The 20,305-nt window shown below is 39.0% G+C and overlaps 1 protein-coding gene across 1 annotated transcript in view; it reads right to left on the bottom strand.

The window, feature by feature from the left end:
• Positions 1-19,921, bottom strand: part of Trhde (thyrotropin releasing hormone degrading enzyme) — a 362,149-nt gene extending 342,228 nt beyond the window's left edge. The window contains exons 1-2 of the mRNA XM_027929374.2: positions 19,014-19,921; positions 6,865-7,138 (exon numbers count right to left, since the gene is read on the bottom strand). Coding sequence (XP_027785175.2) covers positions 6,865-7,138; positions 19,014-19,921 — 1,182 coding nt within the window. The remainder of the gene's footprint in view (positions 1-6,864; positions 7,139-19,013) is intronic.
• Positions 19,922-20,305: the final 384 nt, after the last annotated feature.

Genomic DNA, 20,305 nt, shown 5'->3' on the forward strand with positions numbered 1-20,305 from the left:
CACACACAGAGATTATCACTTGACTCAAGCTATGGCAATCAATATATACTCTCTAGAGTTTGGGAATTGATAAAGGTCATTTTCTCTCTTGGGGTCTGCACAGCAATTGGCAGAACATGGGAACTTTTGGCAGCAATATTTCACCACAAAGATAAAAGGCATCCTGTCCAACAAAAGAGATTAAAGTAAAGCAGATGAAACGCTGACCAGCACATGAAATGGGATTCCCAAGTTCTTCAGTGTTCCAAGCCCCAGGTTTTCTTTAATACACCCCAATCTCTTCCTAGTGAATTTCCCTTTTTGCTGGAGCTTAAATTGACTTTTTATTACTTACTAATTTAAAAAGCTAACAAAATTCTGTATAAGCATTTATAATAGAACAAAGGGGTCACTTGGGCAGTACAGACATGCCTCCAAGAGACTGACTGCAGAAAATGAAACCCTCCCTGGTTGCAGCAGCCAATCAAAAATCCACAGTGAATCTGGAGTACAGAATCTATAGAGCTGTTTTACCTTAAACTTTAAAGTCATTCTTGACTCTTTGATCCATGCTTTCCTGACGTTTCTTTTTCCTGTCTCTCGTCCCTCACCAAGTCCCACCAATTCTACCCTTAAAGTGCCTTTCATGTCTACACTATACTTCCCATTTCAATTAATTACTTTAGTCCAACGTTTCTTAGCTTAATGAAACCCTGCTTCCAGTCTCCTCCTGTCTGCATATGTTGTATGTCTTTCCTAGGTAGATTATGAAAATTATCTCTGTCATATCTCAGGCTTTTAAACTCCCAATGGCTCTTACTGGTAACTGAATAAAATGTTAAAATTTAACCAGCATCAAGCTCTTCCACCAACTAGTTTCCATCTACCTTTCACACTTACATTTCACTACTCCCTTTGTGATCTCTGAATATATCATCAATGTAATTGTCATCATTATAATGAGTACTATGTCAGGCACTGTGCCTATAATCTTATATGCATAATTTCCTATAATATTCATAACAACTGCAATAATTATAAAAGGGGCTGCAAATTCTTTAACAATACTCCCTTTATCTGAACATAATACTACAAAAAAAGCTCAGGCCACATGGAGAGACCACACACATATGTCCCAGATGAGAGCCCCAATGAGATCCTATAACCCAAATGAGATGCTCCTCGGGCTCAGATCACTCAGGCTCCCGGCTATTCTGTCACCACAGTCAATGAGCTTCCCCAGGTGATACTCCGACATGTGAAGCAGAGACAATCTTTCCCTGTTGTATATTATTCAAACTCAACCCATAGAATCCAAAAGCAAAAACAATGGCTTTTATCACTGTTTTAGGATGGTTTCTTATTCACAATATTGATTGGAACCACTTTTAGAAGGAAGTTGGGTTCTGCCATTAAAAAAAAAAAAAGCCTAGAAACTTGTGAATTGGCTTTGGAACTAGACTGTGGGCAAAACACAGAAAAGTCTTGAGGGGATGTTAGCATAGCCTATGGACCTTGGGTGGGGGGGGGCTTTTAAGGAGGGCTTGAAGGTACAGTAAGGTAAATGCTACTGAAATCTGAAGAAAGGATGATCTTTGTCATGTAGTAGAAGAAAGTTGGGCAACCCTAACCTTTATAGTACCAAGAAAAATAAGAACTATAACTACCGAACCATATTTTTTAGCTAAAGGCAGAACACTAAACATGCCCCCTGCTTCCCCTTAAGGACCATGAACTTTATAAAAGAGAAGAGATAAAAGAATAAATTGTCCAGTTTTCAAGCAAAATTTAGAGAAAATGTGAAAGAGCCAGGATTCACTGGATTAGAAATTAAAACTCCTCCTTCCTAGCTTCAACAGATGGCCAAAGATGATCAAGACAAGAAACAGTGTCAGGGGAAAAAAATTAAAAAAACATATACAGGTCACTATCTGGAAAACATGGTCTGAAGATGCAGCCAAAAACATTATTATCTTAAGACCTAAGAAACTCTTAAAATGGTACCCTATAACCTTTTCAAAATCACAAAACACTTTATAAAAATCATAATGGCATGCCTAATAAAGTCTCTCTGTTAAATAATGAGCATCTAAGAATCTTTATTCCACAAAGCCTCAAAATAGACAAAGGTTCATCTTAAAGAGATCTGTGGGTATAATTTTGCCTAATGGAGTTGATACATTCATCCATCACTTTATATATGTATGCTTTCTTAAAGTAAAAAAATCAATACAAACAACCATTAGACTTTGGAACCCCAGCTTTTTACTTTTAGGAAGCAAACGAGGGTATTCAATTGCAACACAAACTCCTTTCATTTAATTATTATTGTTTAATTGTAAACACAAACTACTTTTCACTTGGAAAGAAAGAATGCCTTCCAAGACAAAACTGAGAGTCCAAAGGATGGGGGCAAATGCCAAGAAAACAACTCCCAGGCAGCAGTGCTGAGCCAGTATTAAGGAATCAGTAACATGTGGCCAGTTGGATTTCAGAACTTCAGTGGACCAATGACTACTTTATCTTCCCATTTTCTCCATTCATAAATAGAGAGAGCTATTTCAATAATTATATTCCAGTCTCACTGTTCTCTGATGGACTAGAGTGATGGTGTGGAAAGGAACATAGAGAAAAATAACTTGTTGATTTAGGTAATGGGTCACCAGGGTGAGATAAACCACATCTCAAAATCAAACCCAAGTCATTCTCACCTGCACCTGAACCTAAACTGGCTGAAAAGAGATCACAGATCTCAAGCTTTAGCTTGATGTTATTAATGGAATCAGACCCACTGGCAAGTATGAGTTGTATATGGGATACAAGTGATTTGTGAGCAGGGAACAGGCTGTTAATTTTACAACAGGTCTGCAAATTCTTTGATACTCCTCTCATCAAGAGCTGGGGTCTATTTTCTCTTCTGATGAGCCAATACTATGCTTAGTGATTCACTTCTAATCAACAGAATATAGTAGAAACAATGCTATGTGACTTCCTAAATTTAAGTCAAAACAGGACACATAGCTTCCACCTCGTTCTTCTGGGGCACTTCCTTTAGTAATCTGAATTAGTTTAAGAAATCCAACTCTCCTGAGGCTACCATACTTTGAGCAGGCCCAGGTCACATGAAGAGGCCACATGTAAATGTTGGAGCCAGCAGCCTCAGCTAACATCCCAAAGACTAACAGCCAGAGAAAGGGAGTTCCAAATGATTCTGGCCACAGCTGTCAGGTTGCTATCAACCATCATGTCTCCCAAACTGAACTGAGACCCAGAAATCACTAAGCAGAGACAAGTTGCTCCCACTATGCCCTTCAAATTCCTGACCCACAGAAATTTTTCAGCATAACACAATATATGTCTCACACATTTTGGAACAGTTTGTTATGGCATTATGGTAAGCATAACAATATTGTAAAGGAAGAACTCATACTTCCAATTTTCAAACAAGAAAACCAGGACAAAGAGATGATGTTAAGTAATTGACCAAAGTCATAGAGAAGCAAAACAAATTATGAAACAGACCTATGTGATTCCAAAATTCAGGTTTATAACCATAATGCTACACTATTTTCCACAGGGATATCCTTACCTCTATATCTTTTCTTATTAACATCTGCCCTACCATGGATTATATGTATGCATTATCTGATTCTCTAAGACCAAATCACCATTTTGGACCTAATTAACTTCTTTCTCCTCCATGAAGCCCAATCCCTGGACTCTAACTCTTAGCAATTTCTTCCTCTAGTTTTACTTATTTTCTACAACTTCCAATTGACATTTAATGAATACTGATGACACTAATTCAAAATTAGTGAATCAGATGCTTTTCCTCTGTACATTCCCTGGCTGCCCTCCTGAGTTATGGTCCTAGACTAGATTCTGAAAATTCAGATTTCTACAGGATGAGGTAGGTAATAAATAACAGTAAAGTGGAAACCAGACACAAAAGAATATAAGTGGTCTGGATTAAGTTACACTAAGATGCAAATGCCATGTGTAAATGATATTGATTTTCTTCATAGCCTATATCACCACCTGATATTTATTTGTTTATTGCCTCTCTCTTCTCAGTAGAATATAAGCTTCTTGAGGACAGGAATTTCTGCTTTGTTTGCTGTTGTATCATGAGAGCCTAGAACAATACCTGAGACTCTGTCAATAAATTTCTTTTGAAGGAACAAGTGAATGAAAAAACATTGCCAAATGGAAATGTGGGCCCAGTGTTATAAAAACTATTGATAAATAGTTCTCTGTGAAATCTCTCAATTTCTAGGTGTTGACAACTAATTAGGAACATTATAAGTCATTTTAGGGTTGGGCAAACAAAACTTGTCTGCATTCAACATGAAGGTTGCATTTGCAATCTCTGTACTAGAGGGATCTTAGAATTTTATGGTTCTAATTATTTAAAATAGTGTTTTGCAAAGTTTAGGTAGTTTGATAAGTAATGATGGCGATGATAATGCTTCGAAGATTCACATTTAGGGCACTGCCACAACTCTGCTCTGCATTATTAATATGCTACCAATGTTCTTTTCTCAAGGCTCAAAGAAAATTGGTTCACCTTCTGGTCTGAAATGAACACCTGGACTTCACACGACCATCCCATATCCAAGATTTTAAAGCTCAACTTCCTCACTTTTGCTGTCAAGGGTTGAAAAATGTCATTCCCATGTGCTCCCAGTAATGAAGGGGAAAGGCAGTGAAAAGAAAATAGATTGAATTTCAAAGGGGTGACAGAAAAAGAGAGTCAAGTTTCAAACTGTATTTTCACAGTTGATAAACAAGAGCTCCCAATGGCAATTTTGTTTTCTTCTTTACTGATTTTAGTATTTTTAGATTATATAATCTAAAATCTTATTTCAGTTGACCTTTTGATGTTTTCCGGTAGTATGTTTTATCTTTTCTACACACAAATTATTAAGCAGAAAATTTTAAATGTTTACTAATTGCTTAGAGATTCTCAACTCCAAAGAGAAGTCACATCTAAATAATTAGAGTGTGTCTGGTTTTAAAAATGGGTCACTTAGCAACAAGCATAACTGTGTAGGGCTGATGGCACTTTTAAGATACTTTAAAGGAAATATACTAGAAAAAGCATTTCCAGTATACCTCATGCTAGCTGACCCACAGCAAGTCAATCATCAACTTTTGAACACGCAAAAGGAAATGAGGTGTCTTCATGTTCCTTTTCTGTTTTTATGGTTCAATGAGTACATCTTTGAAATGGCCATAGATGACATCAACAAACATCAGAGGAATTCAACATTCCAATGATTATAAGCCCACAAGGGTAAAACGCCTCCCAGCCGCCCTCTATAGTCTGTATTTAGGATATTATTTTAATGATTATACAGATGAATTCACTCTATGTAGTTCTTCAATAATGGCATTAATTTTTTATGAAGCAGATTTTATTTTTTTAAACAGGTTCCACTGTGATTTAAATTAAAAGTAACAGTGAGAAAAATTTCTTTATCCAAAACTATTTTTCAAAATTGAGGTTACTGTAGAGCTATGAACTTTCTACAGATCAAAAATATAGATTTCTATTCTCCTATTCTGTTATGTTCAAGCAACATTGAACATGATGGCTGTGGGATAGGAGAATCACAAGCTAAGCTCTCTTATAGACATGCAGGCGAAATGGTGAAACAGAGTTCCTAGGGCACAGGAGGGACAGCACAAAATTAGAGATCAAACCAACAGATTTGGCTTATGACTCTATCACTTTCTAATTTTTTTGACCCTGGGCAAGTTACTTAATCTCTTTAAACTTTAATTTACTCATTTGGAAAAAAGAAAATCGTAATAGCTTGCTTTATGGTTCATAAGAAAATAAAACACATGCATATTTATTGTGTAAACCACTGAAATGAGAAAGCAATTGTTAATCTGGCACAGCCTGGTCCAGCAAAACACACTGTAATAGTATGTGAAAAGTGCCCGGAACACCATGGTATCACAAATGATAATGATCAAAGAAAATCCAATCGATCCTGATCATAAATTTATGGCAGACAATGCTCCCTGTATCTCATCCTTCCTAAGAAAATAAAATGAAATAAAAATAAGCCGTAGGGGCTGAGGTTGTGGCTCAGCAGTAGAGAGCTTGCCAGGCACACACAAGGCGCTGGGTTTGATCCTCAGCACCACATAAGTAAGTGTGTGTGTATATATGTATGTTTATATATATATATATATATATATATATATATATATATATATATATTTTAAAAGCTGTCGAAGGACATCTATCTATAATATAACAACACTTATATCAAAATGTAAAGCAGGATATGTATTATAAGTGGACATATACATACTGTACGGAACCATTCATGGAAATGACAAATGGCACATTCCTGGCAATGTCATCTCTAAGGGGGGCAAGGGAATAAGATCAGAGAGGGCTACAAGAGGGCTTCAGCTCTATTCAATTAAATAAGTTGAAGCAAAGTTAGCAAAATATTCATATTCTATTGATCAGGCTAGTAAGTGTATGGAGCTTATTATGTTATTTGCCACATTTTCAGTACATTTGGGATATTTCACCATAGAAAGAAGCAGTTTTCCCAGCCCACAGAAGCAGAAACAGGCAATTTCCTAGAGAAGACAATAGCTGTTTTAGAAATACCCCGGGGTGGGGTGGGGTGGGGGCAGGGGAGATGAAGAGGGATGATGAGGTAGGTAGGCAGAGGTGGTTAAAGGAATAAAAGGGCTGGGTAGAAAAGAAGTTTTTCTTCGACTCTGAAACCAAGAAGATACTTTGCCCCAAAGAATTAAAGAATTCAACTACATAAGATGTGGACAGGTTATAAGTGATTCATTATTAATCCAGAAATCATTATCCCAAAACAGCATCAGGTTGAAAATACTTACTACAACCCCACTCTTGGTGGTGGTTTCTCTGAATGTGAAGTTGCAAATCGCCCAGGCTAAATAATATGTGGACATGAGAGGTGTCTGTGAAAAGTGATCCGTTACCCATCCATCTTCCTCAAACACGGAAGTTTCCACTGGCATATTGGATAGAGATAAATAGGTTGCTTGATGCTTAATGCTGATTTTGAAAGTGGCCTTGTAGATTGGCTCATCAAAACATGGAAATGCCTTTCTGGCATGTGTTGGTGAAAACTGAGTAACACCAAGGAACCTGGAAAAAAGAAAATGACATTTCAATTACATTTGTGGCTTAAGTTATGTCCACATTACATTCTTTTGCTGATACTATATTTTGCCAAATTGGAAAATACTTCTTTTTCTAATCCAAGAAATAGCATAAAAGCAAAATTCACATATACTATATTTCCCCAACAGTGAAAGTTCTTCAGGGACGTTTTTGTCTCAATTAAAGTAAATTCTCTAAATCCAGAGCAGTACATTTTAAATGAAATGTGTACACTTTATAAAAAACAATTCGTTGACATCATCTTGGCTAATATTGGGACATAATGACTCTGCCTTTTGGTGGGTTTTACCTTCCTCCCTGAAGCCTGGGACATAAAAGATATAAGGAAACTCAAATCAAAAAGTTGTCCTCCAATATATATGGAACATAGATCTTCACCAGGAAATATCTGTACCCTCAAATTTCAACAAGACATAGCCTGGTTTTGTTAAGAAAAAGGGCTTTGAAATGTGTTCAATCTTGATTTGAATTCTGGCTCCCTGAGTTCCTTAGCTATATCAGCTTGTGCAATTTCTAAACTTTAAGCAATTGTTCTTGCTTAAAAAGAAAATAAGCAGGTCTAACTGAAAAAGTATTGTAAAGCTCAGAGGGGGAGAAAAATGGGATAAACCACCTATCATTGTGGACAGGATGTAACAAGCAGGTGGTAACCAGAAGTCACTGATGCACAGTATTCAACCTCTCTTAGTAATAGACGCTGATACTGAATAGTCCAGAGATCATTGATTTTCACCACAGCAGTCTCCCTTATCTGTGGTCTCACTTCTGCAGTTTCAGCTACACATGGTTAACTGTAGTCAAAAAATATTGCCATAGTACAATAAGAAATTATTTGAAAGAGCAAGAAAGGCCACTTTTTTCAAAATATATTATTTTAATTGTTCTATTTTATTACTAGTTTTTGTTGATCTCTTACTATGTCTGCTTTATAAATTAAATTTAATCATAGGTATCTACATTTAGGAAAAAATAGTATATATAGAATTCAGGACTATTAATGATTTCAGACATCTACTGAGGGTCTTGGAAGGTATCCTCCATGGATAAGGGGGACTACTGTACTGATAATATATATCATATTAATACATGTTAAAGTAAATACATAATTTCAAAGTGTGTACATGTATAAATTAATGCATCAATTTTGAGATCAAGCTATATCTCATTAAAACTCTTAAGTAAAAAAAGCCTCTATAGCCTTTCACAGTTTATAGTTAAAAATGAAGACACCCAACTTGGTTACTTTGAGAACAATGCTCTTCTAAATAAGAAAACATTCACGGCAGAAGATAATTCAACTTTTTAAATAATACTAGTTATAAAACTTGAAAGCAATTCCATATCAGACCCTTCATAAAACATGACTGAGTACTATAGCAATTTCTTTAAAAGGCTCTTCACTCCTTAAATAGTTAACTACTACTCCCCTCTCCACCATCCAGGGTATACATGGCCAATCTAACATGGTAAACTTTCCATTAAACCCAAAACTTGTCCTCAAAATTATTCTCAGCACGTAACTTCAGGCAAGTGTCATCAGTCAATACAGGTTGACTATGTTCTGGATCTAACTGGCTATCCCTGGTTCAAACCATGAGGTGTAGATATTTACACCATTTTTAAATTGTCAAGAGCCTACTATTTAAAGCTTAATTTTAAAATAGAAAAAAAAAGAAAACATCTTAAAGATAACTTGTACATTTATCGAGAGTCATCCTAGAAATAGCACTGGGCACTATATACCAGCCCTTGTTAAGTCACTTAACTACCTGAGCTTGATTTTAACTAGTAGAAAGAAAATAGTTTCTAAGCCTTCCTCACAAAACTGTCAAAATGATAAAATGAGATAATATATGGGAAAGAAGTTTTAACTATAAATCTTTACACAAATATAAGATTAAAGATGAATGCAAGTTAAAAACAAATTGTCCCGTTCTTGTAAAATTTCTTAAAAAAATAACTAGATCCAGGAGGTTAAGTGATTTGTCCAAAGACATAGAGGCAATTAGCACAAACTTGAATCTAGAACTTGCATGTTCTGTGTCTAATGAAAAGCTAATTACATTTCAAAAACAGTGAAATTAACTCTTAGCCATAATTTATAAATGATTTAATTCAACTGTAGGTAACAAAGGATCTTCTTTCCACATTTGCCAGAATCACAGTAATATTTTTTTCCAATTATTTTCTGCTGATAGTGATACCACTTTTGCTTAATGAAATGTCAGTACCTTTTAGTTAAAAAGCACCCATTTGCAATTGTGTCTTCCTGTGCTTTTATCTTACAGAACACTTGTGAATCTTATCTTTCAACATATTAATTAAAACATCTACTGATCTTGGTATTTCTCTCCTGGGGCTATTTAAAAAATACCCATGGAATTTTGTATATGAGGAAAAGGGTTCCCTTTTAACAGTCAAGTATCCGAGAACTCCAATTCCAACTGCTGAACAATTAGATATTGTCTGCTAGGTGTGAGTTTTTTACTACGCTAGTTACTTGATGGAATTTTTTTAAAGATCCAACCATCTCTGTCCTTAAAGTCCTCACAATCTAACTGAAAAAAAAACCTGAGTCTCTGTGTATACATAAATACATGAAAAGTCAACTAATAATATTAGGAAAGAGTTCTTTAAGAGTTCAACAGAGAGGTTATAATTAGAATATGTTAGACTTTAAGTAAAAATCAAAGATTTGACAGTAAGTAATTAATGGGTAGGAATTTATTAGATGTAGAAGATCTAAATACCTCTAGGCTAATGAGAAATTAATAAACCAAATATTTATGCAGAGGAAACATCATGCAGTCTCTTTTTGCCTTACTTACTAAGTAAATATGTTAGGGAAGGTAGCAATTTAAATCACTGATCCTCGGGGTTGAAAAGAACTATCAAGATCATCTAGTGACATTTTCTGCAATTAATATTCTTAATGAATTCATACACACACAGTATATATCTATGCACAGAGGGCTACCATATATTCTGATAATGTCTAAATGAGGAAATACCAATTTCACAGTCTGGCACCTGAGGACGATTGCAATTGAATTTCAATTCAGTATTTAGAAAAAATCAAAAGGAGTCCCTTGGTAAATAAAAGCAGTTGGACTAGATTACATTTTAAAGTCTTTTCCAAGCTCAAGATTTTATAGCTAGACAAAAATGAGAACTAAAATATTCCCTAAATTTGATGAGGTTCTTTTAAAATGTGAAATTACACTACTGATAAATAGATTTGTACTGCAAGTTCTATAATGCATTTGCTTCTCGTTCATTTCTGAGTATTCAATACTGGAGAGAAAAGGTCAATTTACATGCTTCCTTCCTGCAAGAAGTTTATACTCTAATAAAGTAAATTAAGCCTACACTTAAACAGGTATTATACTAAAAGTCATGAAAAAGAAGGAAAATGCATGAACAAATTACATTCTCCTTAGGCAGGGTTCCTGTACCTTTGCACTACTGACATCTTAGGCTGGATAATCATGTGCTGATTGGGTGGAGGGGCAGACAGGATGTTGTCCTGTGCACTGTAGAATGCTTAGCAGTATCCCTGGGCTCTGCCACTAGATGCCGGTAGCATCCCCTCTCTACAGTTCAGATGACCAAAACTATGTATAGACACTGCAAATGTCTGCTGGGGGTAAAACTGCCCCACTTCAGAACCACTGGCCCAAAGAACTCAAAGAGGGGCCTATAAAGAAGGAAGGGTAAGAATTGGTCTTGAAACTTGGGTAGAAGTTTAAAGGTCAGAATGGATAGAGAAATGAGGGGGTCAGCGGTAGGTAGCACAGAAATAAACCTTTCCCCCCCCCCCCTGTGGTACTATAAATGGAACCTAGGAACGGCATACTATTACTGAGCTACAATCCCAGTCCTATTTTATTTAATTAATTAATTATTTATTTATTTTTGAGCCAGGGTCTCCCTAAATTGCCCAGGTAGGTCTCAAACTTACAATCCTGCCTCAACCTCCCAAACTGCTAGGATTACAGACATGTACCATAATGCCTGGCTTAGCAATAAATCTTTAAAATAGCTTTGATACACATATTAACTTAGTTCTCTGGCAGCTGTCTTGCAGATTCTGGTTATTTCAGATCTCAGTATCCATCTCTAACACCTCTCTCACCCTGATACACTCCTTTTTAACAAAGAGAGCCAGTTTCAAGCCAGTGCCCTCAACAGGTGACAGTGCCTGTATGATTTCAAAAATATAATTTCATCTCTACTGCATATATTTTATGATTTATGATTGCCTTCAACTGGTCGAAGTGAGACTTCTTCAATGAATACTGTCATTAAAAACATCAAAGAGGCCTTTAGAAAAGGTGGTTTAAAAAGAAAATAATGATTTTTGGTGCCTGAGTGAATATGAGGTAAGTTTGAGGTATTAGCAGCACACCAGGTATAAGAAATAAAAAATTAAAAGTTGAAAACATTTTAATCAATAGTATGGGTGTAAAATATATGTATACGTATGTAAATACAACAAAAAGTAAAACAAAGCAGAAGATAATGGGGACAAGTATTTTGTTGTCTGCTTTTCTATTGCTTTCTTAACCAAAACTGTTTTTTTTATCTTTGTATATATCCTGTTATTACAATAAAAAAAATACCTCTTCCAAAAGTGACACTTTGGAAATATCACTCCAAGATGTCACTTTAGCATAACTAAGAAAATGTGAATAACATAGATGTCTTGTAATTCTTTTCTATCTAAAATAAATTACCTGATTTCCTTAACAACTTGTCTATTTGACATTTTGGTTGATCTAAGGAGGGCTTGAAGCGCTGTGCTGCCTCTGAAGGATATAGAGAATTGATTTCTTCTTATTTCTGCGGAAGTTCACTAGGCAAGCTACTTGTGTCAAGTCATTATGATAACATTCAGCAGAAGTAATGCATTAATGTTGGTTGATATTGCCAACAAATTACAGTATGTGATACAAAACAATTTCTGCTCCATTATTTTGTTTGCCTTTTTATAACAGTGAAATATACAGAGGAAACAAACATTTGCATAACACTTTTAGTATTCAGATTGATTCACAGCTTTCCACCAATGACAAGAGAACCTCACAAATGGCATGAAGCATCAGAAAGGTTTCCATTTTGGCCACATCTCTGCACACCTCAAGTAGAGCACAGAGAAAAGCATGATCTTTGAACTTCTAAGGCAAGTGCAATTTGCCTAGTTTAAGACTGGTCGTATAAACTCCTAAGACGTAAAGAAAAGTTCCCATGGACCATTCAACTGACTGCAGTCAATGGACTGTTACAGTCAAGGAAGGTACACATGTCCTATTGAGAGTGAACCAAGTTACAAGGTCATGGAAGTTACACATCGCATTTAAAGCTAAGGTTGTTAATCAAAATGCAAATTGTTGCTCCATGACGAAACATTTTAAGTCAAAATGGGTCCTTGTTTAGACTGTGTATTTTTATGTACTTCAATGAGTCATTAAACCTCTGCCATTTCGGAAGAGAAGTACTCCTGCTGAATATTCAATGCTATAAGCAAACGTGTAGTCTATTTTTTAAATAACCATTCTAGTAAACTAAAAACATAATGCAATAATGCCAGCAATATGTATGTAGGAAGTGGTGCGTATGTGAATAATCGTGTTATAAAAACAGAGCACAATATTCATAATTGTTTTCCCATTTATGTAGTTCTAAATACTCTTATCAAAAATGAGTATAGAGTACTGGGTCACCATTGATGAAGAGTATAATAATGCACTAAAATCACCTTCCCAGGCCATAATATTACGTTTTCATAAGGATGAATAAAAACTAGTGTCTGAGATTCATTTGCTTTATTTTGGAAAGAGGCAAAGTATTATGTGAGTATAAAGTACTTCCACTGTCAAAACTCACACGAAGTCTTGGAAGCCATACCTAATGACTGACATCCTTTCGCTTGGCACTGGCGTTTTTCTGCTTGCTCTACTGGCACTGTCCTGAACCTTCAGCCGCTGGTTCCTGCTGTTCTCACTGCTGATGGACAGCGGTGCCATAATCAGAAAGCTCAGAGTTTCTTTTGTTTCCCCAGTCTTTCTGCTCCCTCAGTTCTCTCCATCTCACAGGGTTTGAGTCATGCTTGGGGTTTCTCTAGCTAGGAAATCCCATTGCCTATCCTCTTCCTCTCCTTGTAGTGGCAGGGATCTGCCTGTTCCTCCTTCTGCCTCTCTGAACTCTGCTTAGGGGGCAACAGCTGAAGGAATAAATATAGTGCACATTTTGACAGAGTACAACCAATGGTCCTACACTATCTTGTAGCAGCCCAAATAGCAGATCTCCAGGCATGGAAATAACATAATATTTAATACCCACAGAAGTGCTTCCTAATTGTTACTGTTCTCAGGGCTTTGTTACCCAGGCCATCCTCACAACAACTCTATGAAACAGAGTATCATTATCCCCATTTTCCAGACAAGGACACTAGACACAGAACAAACAGGAAATTGGCCAAGGTCATAAAGCAAATAAGTGGCAGAGTTAGGGCATAAAGCCAAGGAGTCTGGTTGCAGATCTTCTGCTTAGGAGGAAGAGAAGAAACACACTAAACACACGAACAGACTCTCTCTCTCTCTCTCTCTCTCTCTCTCTCTCTCTCTCTCTCTCTCTCTCTCTTCCATCTAGCAAGTCAACCAAAAAAAGCCAGAATCTACTCTTAAAAGAATAATGATATAAAAATAAAAAATAATCTGTTTTTGAGTTGGGAATTTAGGAAGAAAATTCTAGACAATTAAATTAAAACTTCATTCTGCAAGTCAGCCCAGGTATGCACAGGGAGAACTCCACTCCCACCATCCCTGCACAACAGATGCAGAGATCCTTAAAGGTCAGGCCCACCTGGGCATTCAGACGACTGGAGGCCCTTCAACCTACTCAGCTCCAAGAAACACACACTCTTATTCACCCCCATAGCCCCACTGCCACCATTCAGCTGCGCCTGTTGAGAATCATCTCATATTGTCCAGGAAAGTGGAAGAGCGGGAGTATTTTTCATATTTGAATTTTCCCAAATTCCACCTAACAAAATTCTAACTTTGAGAGACAGCCTCTCCTCTCTAGGTAGGATGGCATAGGACTTTGAAAATCTCTGGGGAAGCCTGACACTATCACAGATTTGGAAGGATGTAAAGAGCAAGCAAAGAATTAAGAGAACAATGATAATAGTGTCATATGATGATGACGATGACAATGGTGGTAATGGTGATTATTATCATTGCTTCAGGGTGGAGTATGAACATGGGAGTAAAGGAGATGCCCTTCCTTACGGACTATAAAGTGTATTTTAAAGGTAAATTGTTTCTTTCTTGCTGTTTTTTTTTTTTTTTATCACTCTTGGAAGTCATTCTTGAAGAGATAAGTCCTTATTCTTACACTCAGATTGACCACCTCCCTGCTCCACTGTCTCAGGTCTGCCCACTTATAGAGTGGCAAGAATGAGTTTAAACAAATACGTTGTGTGAACCACAAACCAAACAAATGCTGGGAAAGCCAGCATCATGCCCATCTTTTTTTGAAAGAGATCCAGAGCAAATAGGATCTGGTTGCACTGAAGAAATAAAAGCACAGCAAACTCATTTAACTCTTTCAGAGAGGCTTTATGTTGTATTACTATCCAGGGTGATCAAATCAGATGATAATACACAAAAACATAGTAAAAAAAAATACCAGTTGTACCAATTGTATGAATTCTCCTCCCTGAGTGAGTCATGATTCAAAGGATCAAAGCTTTTATGAAATATGTGTGTGTGTGTAACACACACACACACACACACACATATACATTCATATACATACATACATATATGTATATATATATATGAGATTTGGTTTCTTGGTGGCCTTTTGAATTGCTACCAAAATCCAGCTCTGGACTCAGTTTAGCCACACGGTTGTGTGTGCCTGACAGGAAAACAATGACCTAAATCCATCAAGGAATCACATAAAACCTTTTTCGCAGAAACAAATGGTTCTCAAGATTTTTCAGTTCACAGCCCTCTACAGAAGGGCAAAGAGCGTCACCCTCCCACTTGCTCTTGTAAAACTATCTGCTTGCCAAAGTGAATGGGAAAAATGAGGCTGCTCTGAACATCAAAATCTTGTGGTGATTCTCTTGCTTTTATTATATATCATAATATTAATTCATTCCAGAAAAAACACAAAGCATCAAACCATCCACACTAATATCACAAAAGAGCCAAGTATCTACCCAGAGTGCTTTGCCACAAGAATTTTGGCAAAACGGTGGTCCTAAGTCTCTTTGAGAACCACAATTATTATTCTTCCATTTTACTCAAGAGATCATGGTTTCTCTCCAAACACTTGTTTATAGAAAAAGAACATCTATTTTTATTCTGACTTCTCTCATTTTGGCATGTTAGAGACCCAATCAAAGTTTGTCAAAGAAAAACAGTCTCCCGTTTGAAAGTGAATAAAATGTTCATTTACTTTGGGTAAATTTTCTCTTTCAATCCGACCATCTGGATCTAAATTAAGGTACCCTACTTTGAACATGGGTGTGCTCACCATCTGGTTACCCACAAGCGACAATTACTTCAGGTAAATGAACATACTGCCTAATTCTAAGCAAGCTTATTCTCCTATAAGAGGCTATGGCATAAATATACAGCCCCTTCTATCTGCCTGAGCATACCTACTTGAGAAAAAACTGGATATGTGTTCTGCCTAATGAAGACAATTTATTGCTTGTGTGTAAATATTTCAATCTTAAGAGAATTTATTCATTTTCAATATTCAACAAGTGACAAATTTTACATCTTAGCTGAATGAGTGGAGGATTTGCCTGAAGTTGGGGGATCTTGGGGTTCAGTGGAAAGCTTGTCTTCTAACCTTTGAAGAATCAGGTGCCTCTAACATCTGGTAGGGGATAAAACCTTCCACAGGTCAAAGGTACATAGCACACAAGAGGTCTAACCTTCCTCCCTCACCAAAATTCTCCCCAATCTTTGAGAAGTAACATGAACAATAAAACTGATAGGATATCAATGAGTTATTATCTCCACAGAGGCAAAGTGAAGTGGACTGAGTTGTAATATTGCACTTTAAAGTCTTTCAAGTTGCTCAACGCTCCCTTTGGCAAATTAAATATTTGTTTTCGTTACAGAAATTATCCTATAATTAAATTGGCAAAAATGTCTAAAGATCAAGATATTCAGTCATTAATCAAATGAAAATTCACAGTTTGCATCTGTGTCCTTTTAGAAAGTTGGTTTCTAGAAAGTTGGTTTTAAAATGCCAATTTACATTGCATTTTGAGGTCAAAATCACCACCAATAACAGTCCAGCTCTGGCTGAGTTCCTGATATTCCTCTGCTTAAAACTGCTCCAAGTATCCATAGCAACAATAACAAAAGTTTAATATATGGAATGTTGACATAATTGTGAAATGGTTTATTAGATTTCTCTTGCTTTATCAACTCTAGTAGAAACAGCCAAGAAATTATCAGATTCATTCTGGTATTGAAGTGGAGGGGGAAAGTGGTGCAAAACCTTATCTCTAAGATGCTGGTTAGAAATAAAATCATCCTGGGATCTCCCAAACATTGAATCCTATCCTGCATTTTTACTGGGATGCAGAGTTTAGCCACACATGCATTATGCTAAACTTACAACCAAGTTATTTTCATCTTTGGGGAAAACTCAAAAAGAGAGTTTGTATACAAACATGCACTAGGGGTTCAAGAAATCAGTTACGGGTCAAGCTGAAACATCTGGTATTTTCAAGAGTCCTCTTAATTTGAAAGCACTGACCAAATCAAGCTCAGTTCTGCCAAATATATTTTGGCATGGCATGGCTCAAAAAAATAAGGATTTGGGGGAGTATTTATTTCACCACAGCAAGATATTTCAGTAATTAAATGCAATGTCTCACTATTGACATTTTGACATGACAGGCTTGTTTCTAAACATAACAGGCAAATTTGCCTTCTATCCCTTTCCCACATATTTGATATAATCATGAGTTTAGAAATACTTTTAATCTGTATTCTTTAGAACATGCTGAAGGAAGTGGTGGAAGGGGATCTAAATTATCCATATCTGATCTTAGAAGTTAGATAGTGAATAATTTATACTTAATAATTTGTGCTTACACTTTTAGGTGAACTACTAAAGCACTGGGTATTTTATTCATTATATGAGGTTACTTTATAACACCATATAAATAACAAAACTTTTGTGTACTTCCATTACACACTGAAATTTTCCCAGCTTCTACACAATAACTTCTGAGTTTCCAAATACTATGAGCCTGGTCCAAGACTCAGAAAACCAAAATTCAAGTCCTAGCTCTCTAACAATAAGCCTGATGACCTCAGGGTGCCCTGGGCTGCTCTGAGCTCTAGTTTCCTGCAGTTGTGAGACTCACCTGAGATCCTCTGGAGAAGCTCTGCCCCATTAATTACTAATGCCAAACTTCCCCTGCCTCTGAAGCTGATGATTTCATTTTAAGTTCACTTGAGTTGCTCATCTGCCCTACAGTCAATTAATGCAAGTTATTTTAAATGCAGTGGTTTAGAGGAAAAAAAAGCAAGAATCACTTATTCAACAGGAGCAATAGCACATCATTCACGCTATATCCCAGGCACAGGGCTAAGCACTTTTCAAAGCATTGGCTCATTGATATCTGCACCAGTCCCACATAAGGAGGGTTGTTGTTGTTGTTATTCCCAAATAAGAATTAATGATAAGGACTCTGAATCCAAACCATCTGGCTCTAAATCCCTGCTTTGTTAGGAGCTCTGTAATCTGAGTGAGTTTTGGGACTTTTCTGTGCCTCCATTTCCCACCTGTAACATAAGTAGTGTTCTAATTGCATCTATCCCATAGAGTCCTAGCAGGATTGAGTTCACAAACCATGGGTAATAAGCTCTAGAGGTACCCAGTCATTGGCAATTGGTGAGTTAAATACTTTCCTCAACTCTTCACCACAGCTAGACTGTGAAGATTGAAACCCAGTTCTGTTGACTTGGAAATCAGAGAGCTCTAAACAAGTGAAGAAAAGCACCTCAGCCTTTCAAAAATTAAAAAAAAAAAAAAAAAAAGAATACTGCCCAAATCTAAACTACAGCAAAGGCACTCACTAACAAGGCATTTGAGACTGACCCACTAATGTTCCCTTCCTTCATTGTAGTTGTTTCCAGAGGCAGCGACTCAAAAAGACAGGAGTTGCCCAGCATAACTGGAGAGTTCTCAGTGCTGCGAGGTCACTACTCTCTGATTTTGGCCACTGCAACTTCTCCCCTACCCCCGCCCCCTCAGTAGGTCCCTGGGAATGGCTCTTGCCGCTCTGATTCTTTAATGCCATTTTGGAAAACTTTATATAGCCAAAGCCTATCTCTTCTCTCTGCCTGCCCTGGGATTAACAGTCAGGGGAGGTGGGCGTGTTAAGAGGGGATTGTGCTATCCCTGAGTCTTTGGAGCTCAGTATTTTCTCTGACAGTAACTTGGCAAGGTTTTGATGTCACTCTGGCATCGCTCAGTTACAAACTACCCTTTAGAAAAAGACGCACGCCCAGCTGGCTAAATAACTTTGACCTGAAGAGGGAAGGTCCCGGCTAGAGGGGGCATTAATTTTTAGATACAAGCAAGTTTATGGGGTGGGCAGCAGTGAGAGACCAGGTATCAGGAGATTCCCAAGGTTCTGGGTGACAGTCCTACCTCGCCTTCTCTTCCTTCCCCCACCCCTGGTTTCCTGGGTTTGGGAAGCCAGCCGGGTGCCTGAAGTCGCCGGCCGCCCAGCGGTTTGAGCCGCCTGGCTGGGTGGGGCAGCGCGGGGCACCGCCTCCCTCCGTACCTTCTCTCCCCGTGGAGCACGTAGGAGCTGCGGAAGAAGCCCAGAAGCTCGTTCTCTATCAAGGCGTTGTAGATAATCTTTAGGTTGTAATTCCTCTGCGCGTCCAGGGTCCTATTCAGCACCACCACCAAGACCTGGGTTTGAGGGTAGAGAAAAAAGCCCGCCACCGGGACAGCCCCGCCAGCCCGGTCCTCGGCTATTTGCACCTTCTCCACCGCCACTCGGGAAGCGTGCAACACGACGTAGCGGGTGGCGTTCCGGCACGCGATCTCCACGTTGACCTCCCCGGAGAAGGTGAAGTTCTCCATGAAGGCGGTGAGCATCAAATTGTAGTGCAGCGGCTTGAGATGGCCCGATAGGCGCAACTGTGTCCAAGGCTGCCACTGCTCCCGCTCCTCCTCCGACGGCGGCGGCTGGGCAGAAGGGGTTCCCGGGATGCCCACCCCGCCGGTCTCCGGCTGCGAGGAGTCCCCGCCCGCTTGGTGGTTGCGCCGGGCTGATCCCGGGAGGCTAGCGTTACCACCGCGCTCGGGGAAGCCCGCGGGGCCACCGTCGGCACCTGGCGCGGCGCTTGCCCCACACTCCTCGAAGCGCAGGCTGAGGAGCACCGCAAGCATAGTGACCGCGAGTAGTGCCACTATGGACACCGCAAAAGCCAGCACGAGCCGCTTGTGCACCGCGATGTGGCGCTCGGTGGTGCGGGGTCGCACTCCCACCGAGTCAGCCCACGGGTCCGAGAGCCCTCTGTTGCCTGCCCGGAGCGCGCTGTCGTCTTCTCCCATGGTGGCTGCGAAGGGTGAGCTGCTCTTCTTGGCCCCCTCCTCCTCCTTCTTCTTCTTCCTCTTCTTTTTCTTCTTCTTCTTTTTCTTCTCCTCCTCTTGCTCCCCCCGCTCGCCGTCCAGGGCCATCACACCGCCTCCTCCTCTTCCCCCGCCCCCTCCAGCACCCCCCGCGGGCGGGCCACCCGGGCCACCGCCAGTGCAGTCATCAGAGAGCGCACCCCGACCGCGGGAGCGACGCCGGCTGGGACCCTGGGGATGCTGGCCGGGGTTCTTTTAAGACGGGCTCTGGCCGCAGGCGACGGCAGCCTCAGCGTCCCCCATCAGCCCCGCCTCTCTTCGGACACCAGCGGCCGAGGCGCGGGGCGACGAGCTCTGAGACGCGCCCAACTTGGAAAGCGTCTTTCTCACCCAGCGCGCGCTACTTCTCGGGCGATCACCCGGCGCCTGGGCACATGCTGCCCCCGCCCCTGTGCGCCTGCGGTTCCCAGCACTCCTCCCCTGCGCCGCGCT

This window comes from Marmota flaviventris, chromosome 3, assembly GCF_047511675.1.
Source record: "Marmota flaviventris isolate mMarFla1 chromosome 3, mMarFla1.hap1, whole genome shotgun sequence".
Taxonomy (NCBI): domain Eukaryota; kingdom Metazoa; phylum Chordata; class Mammalia; order Rodentia; family Sciuridae; genus Marmota; species Marmota flaviventris.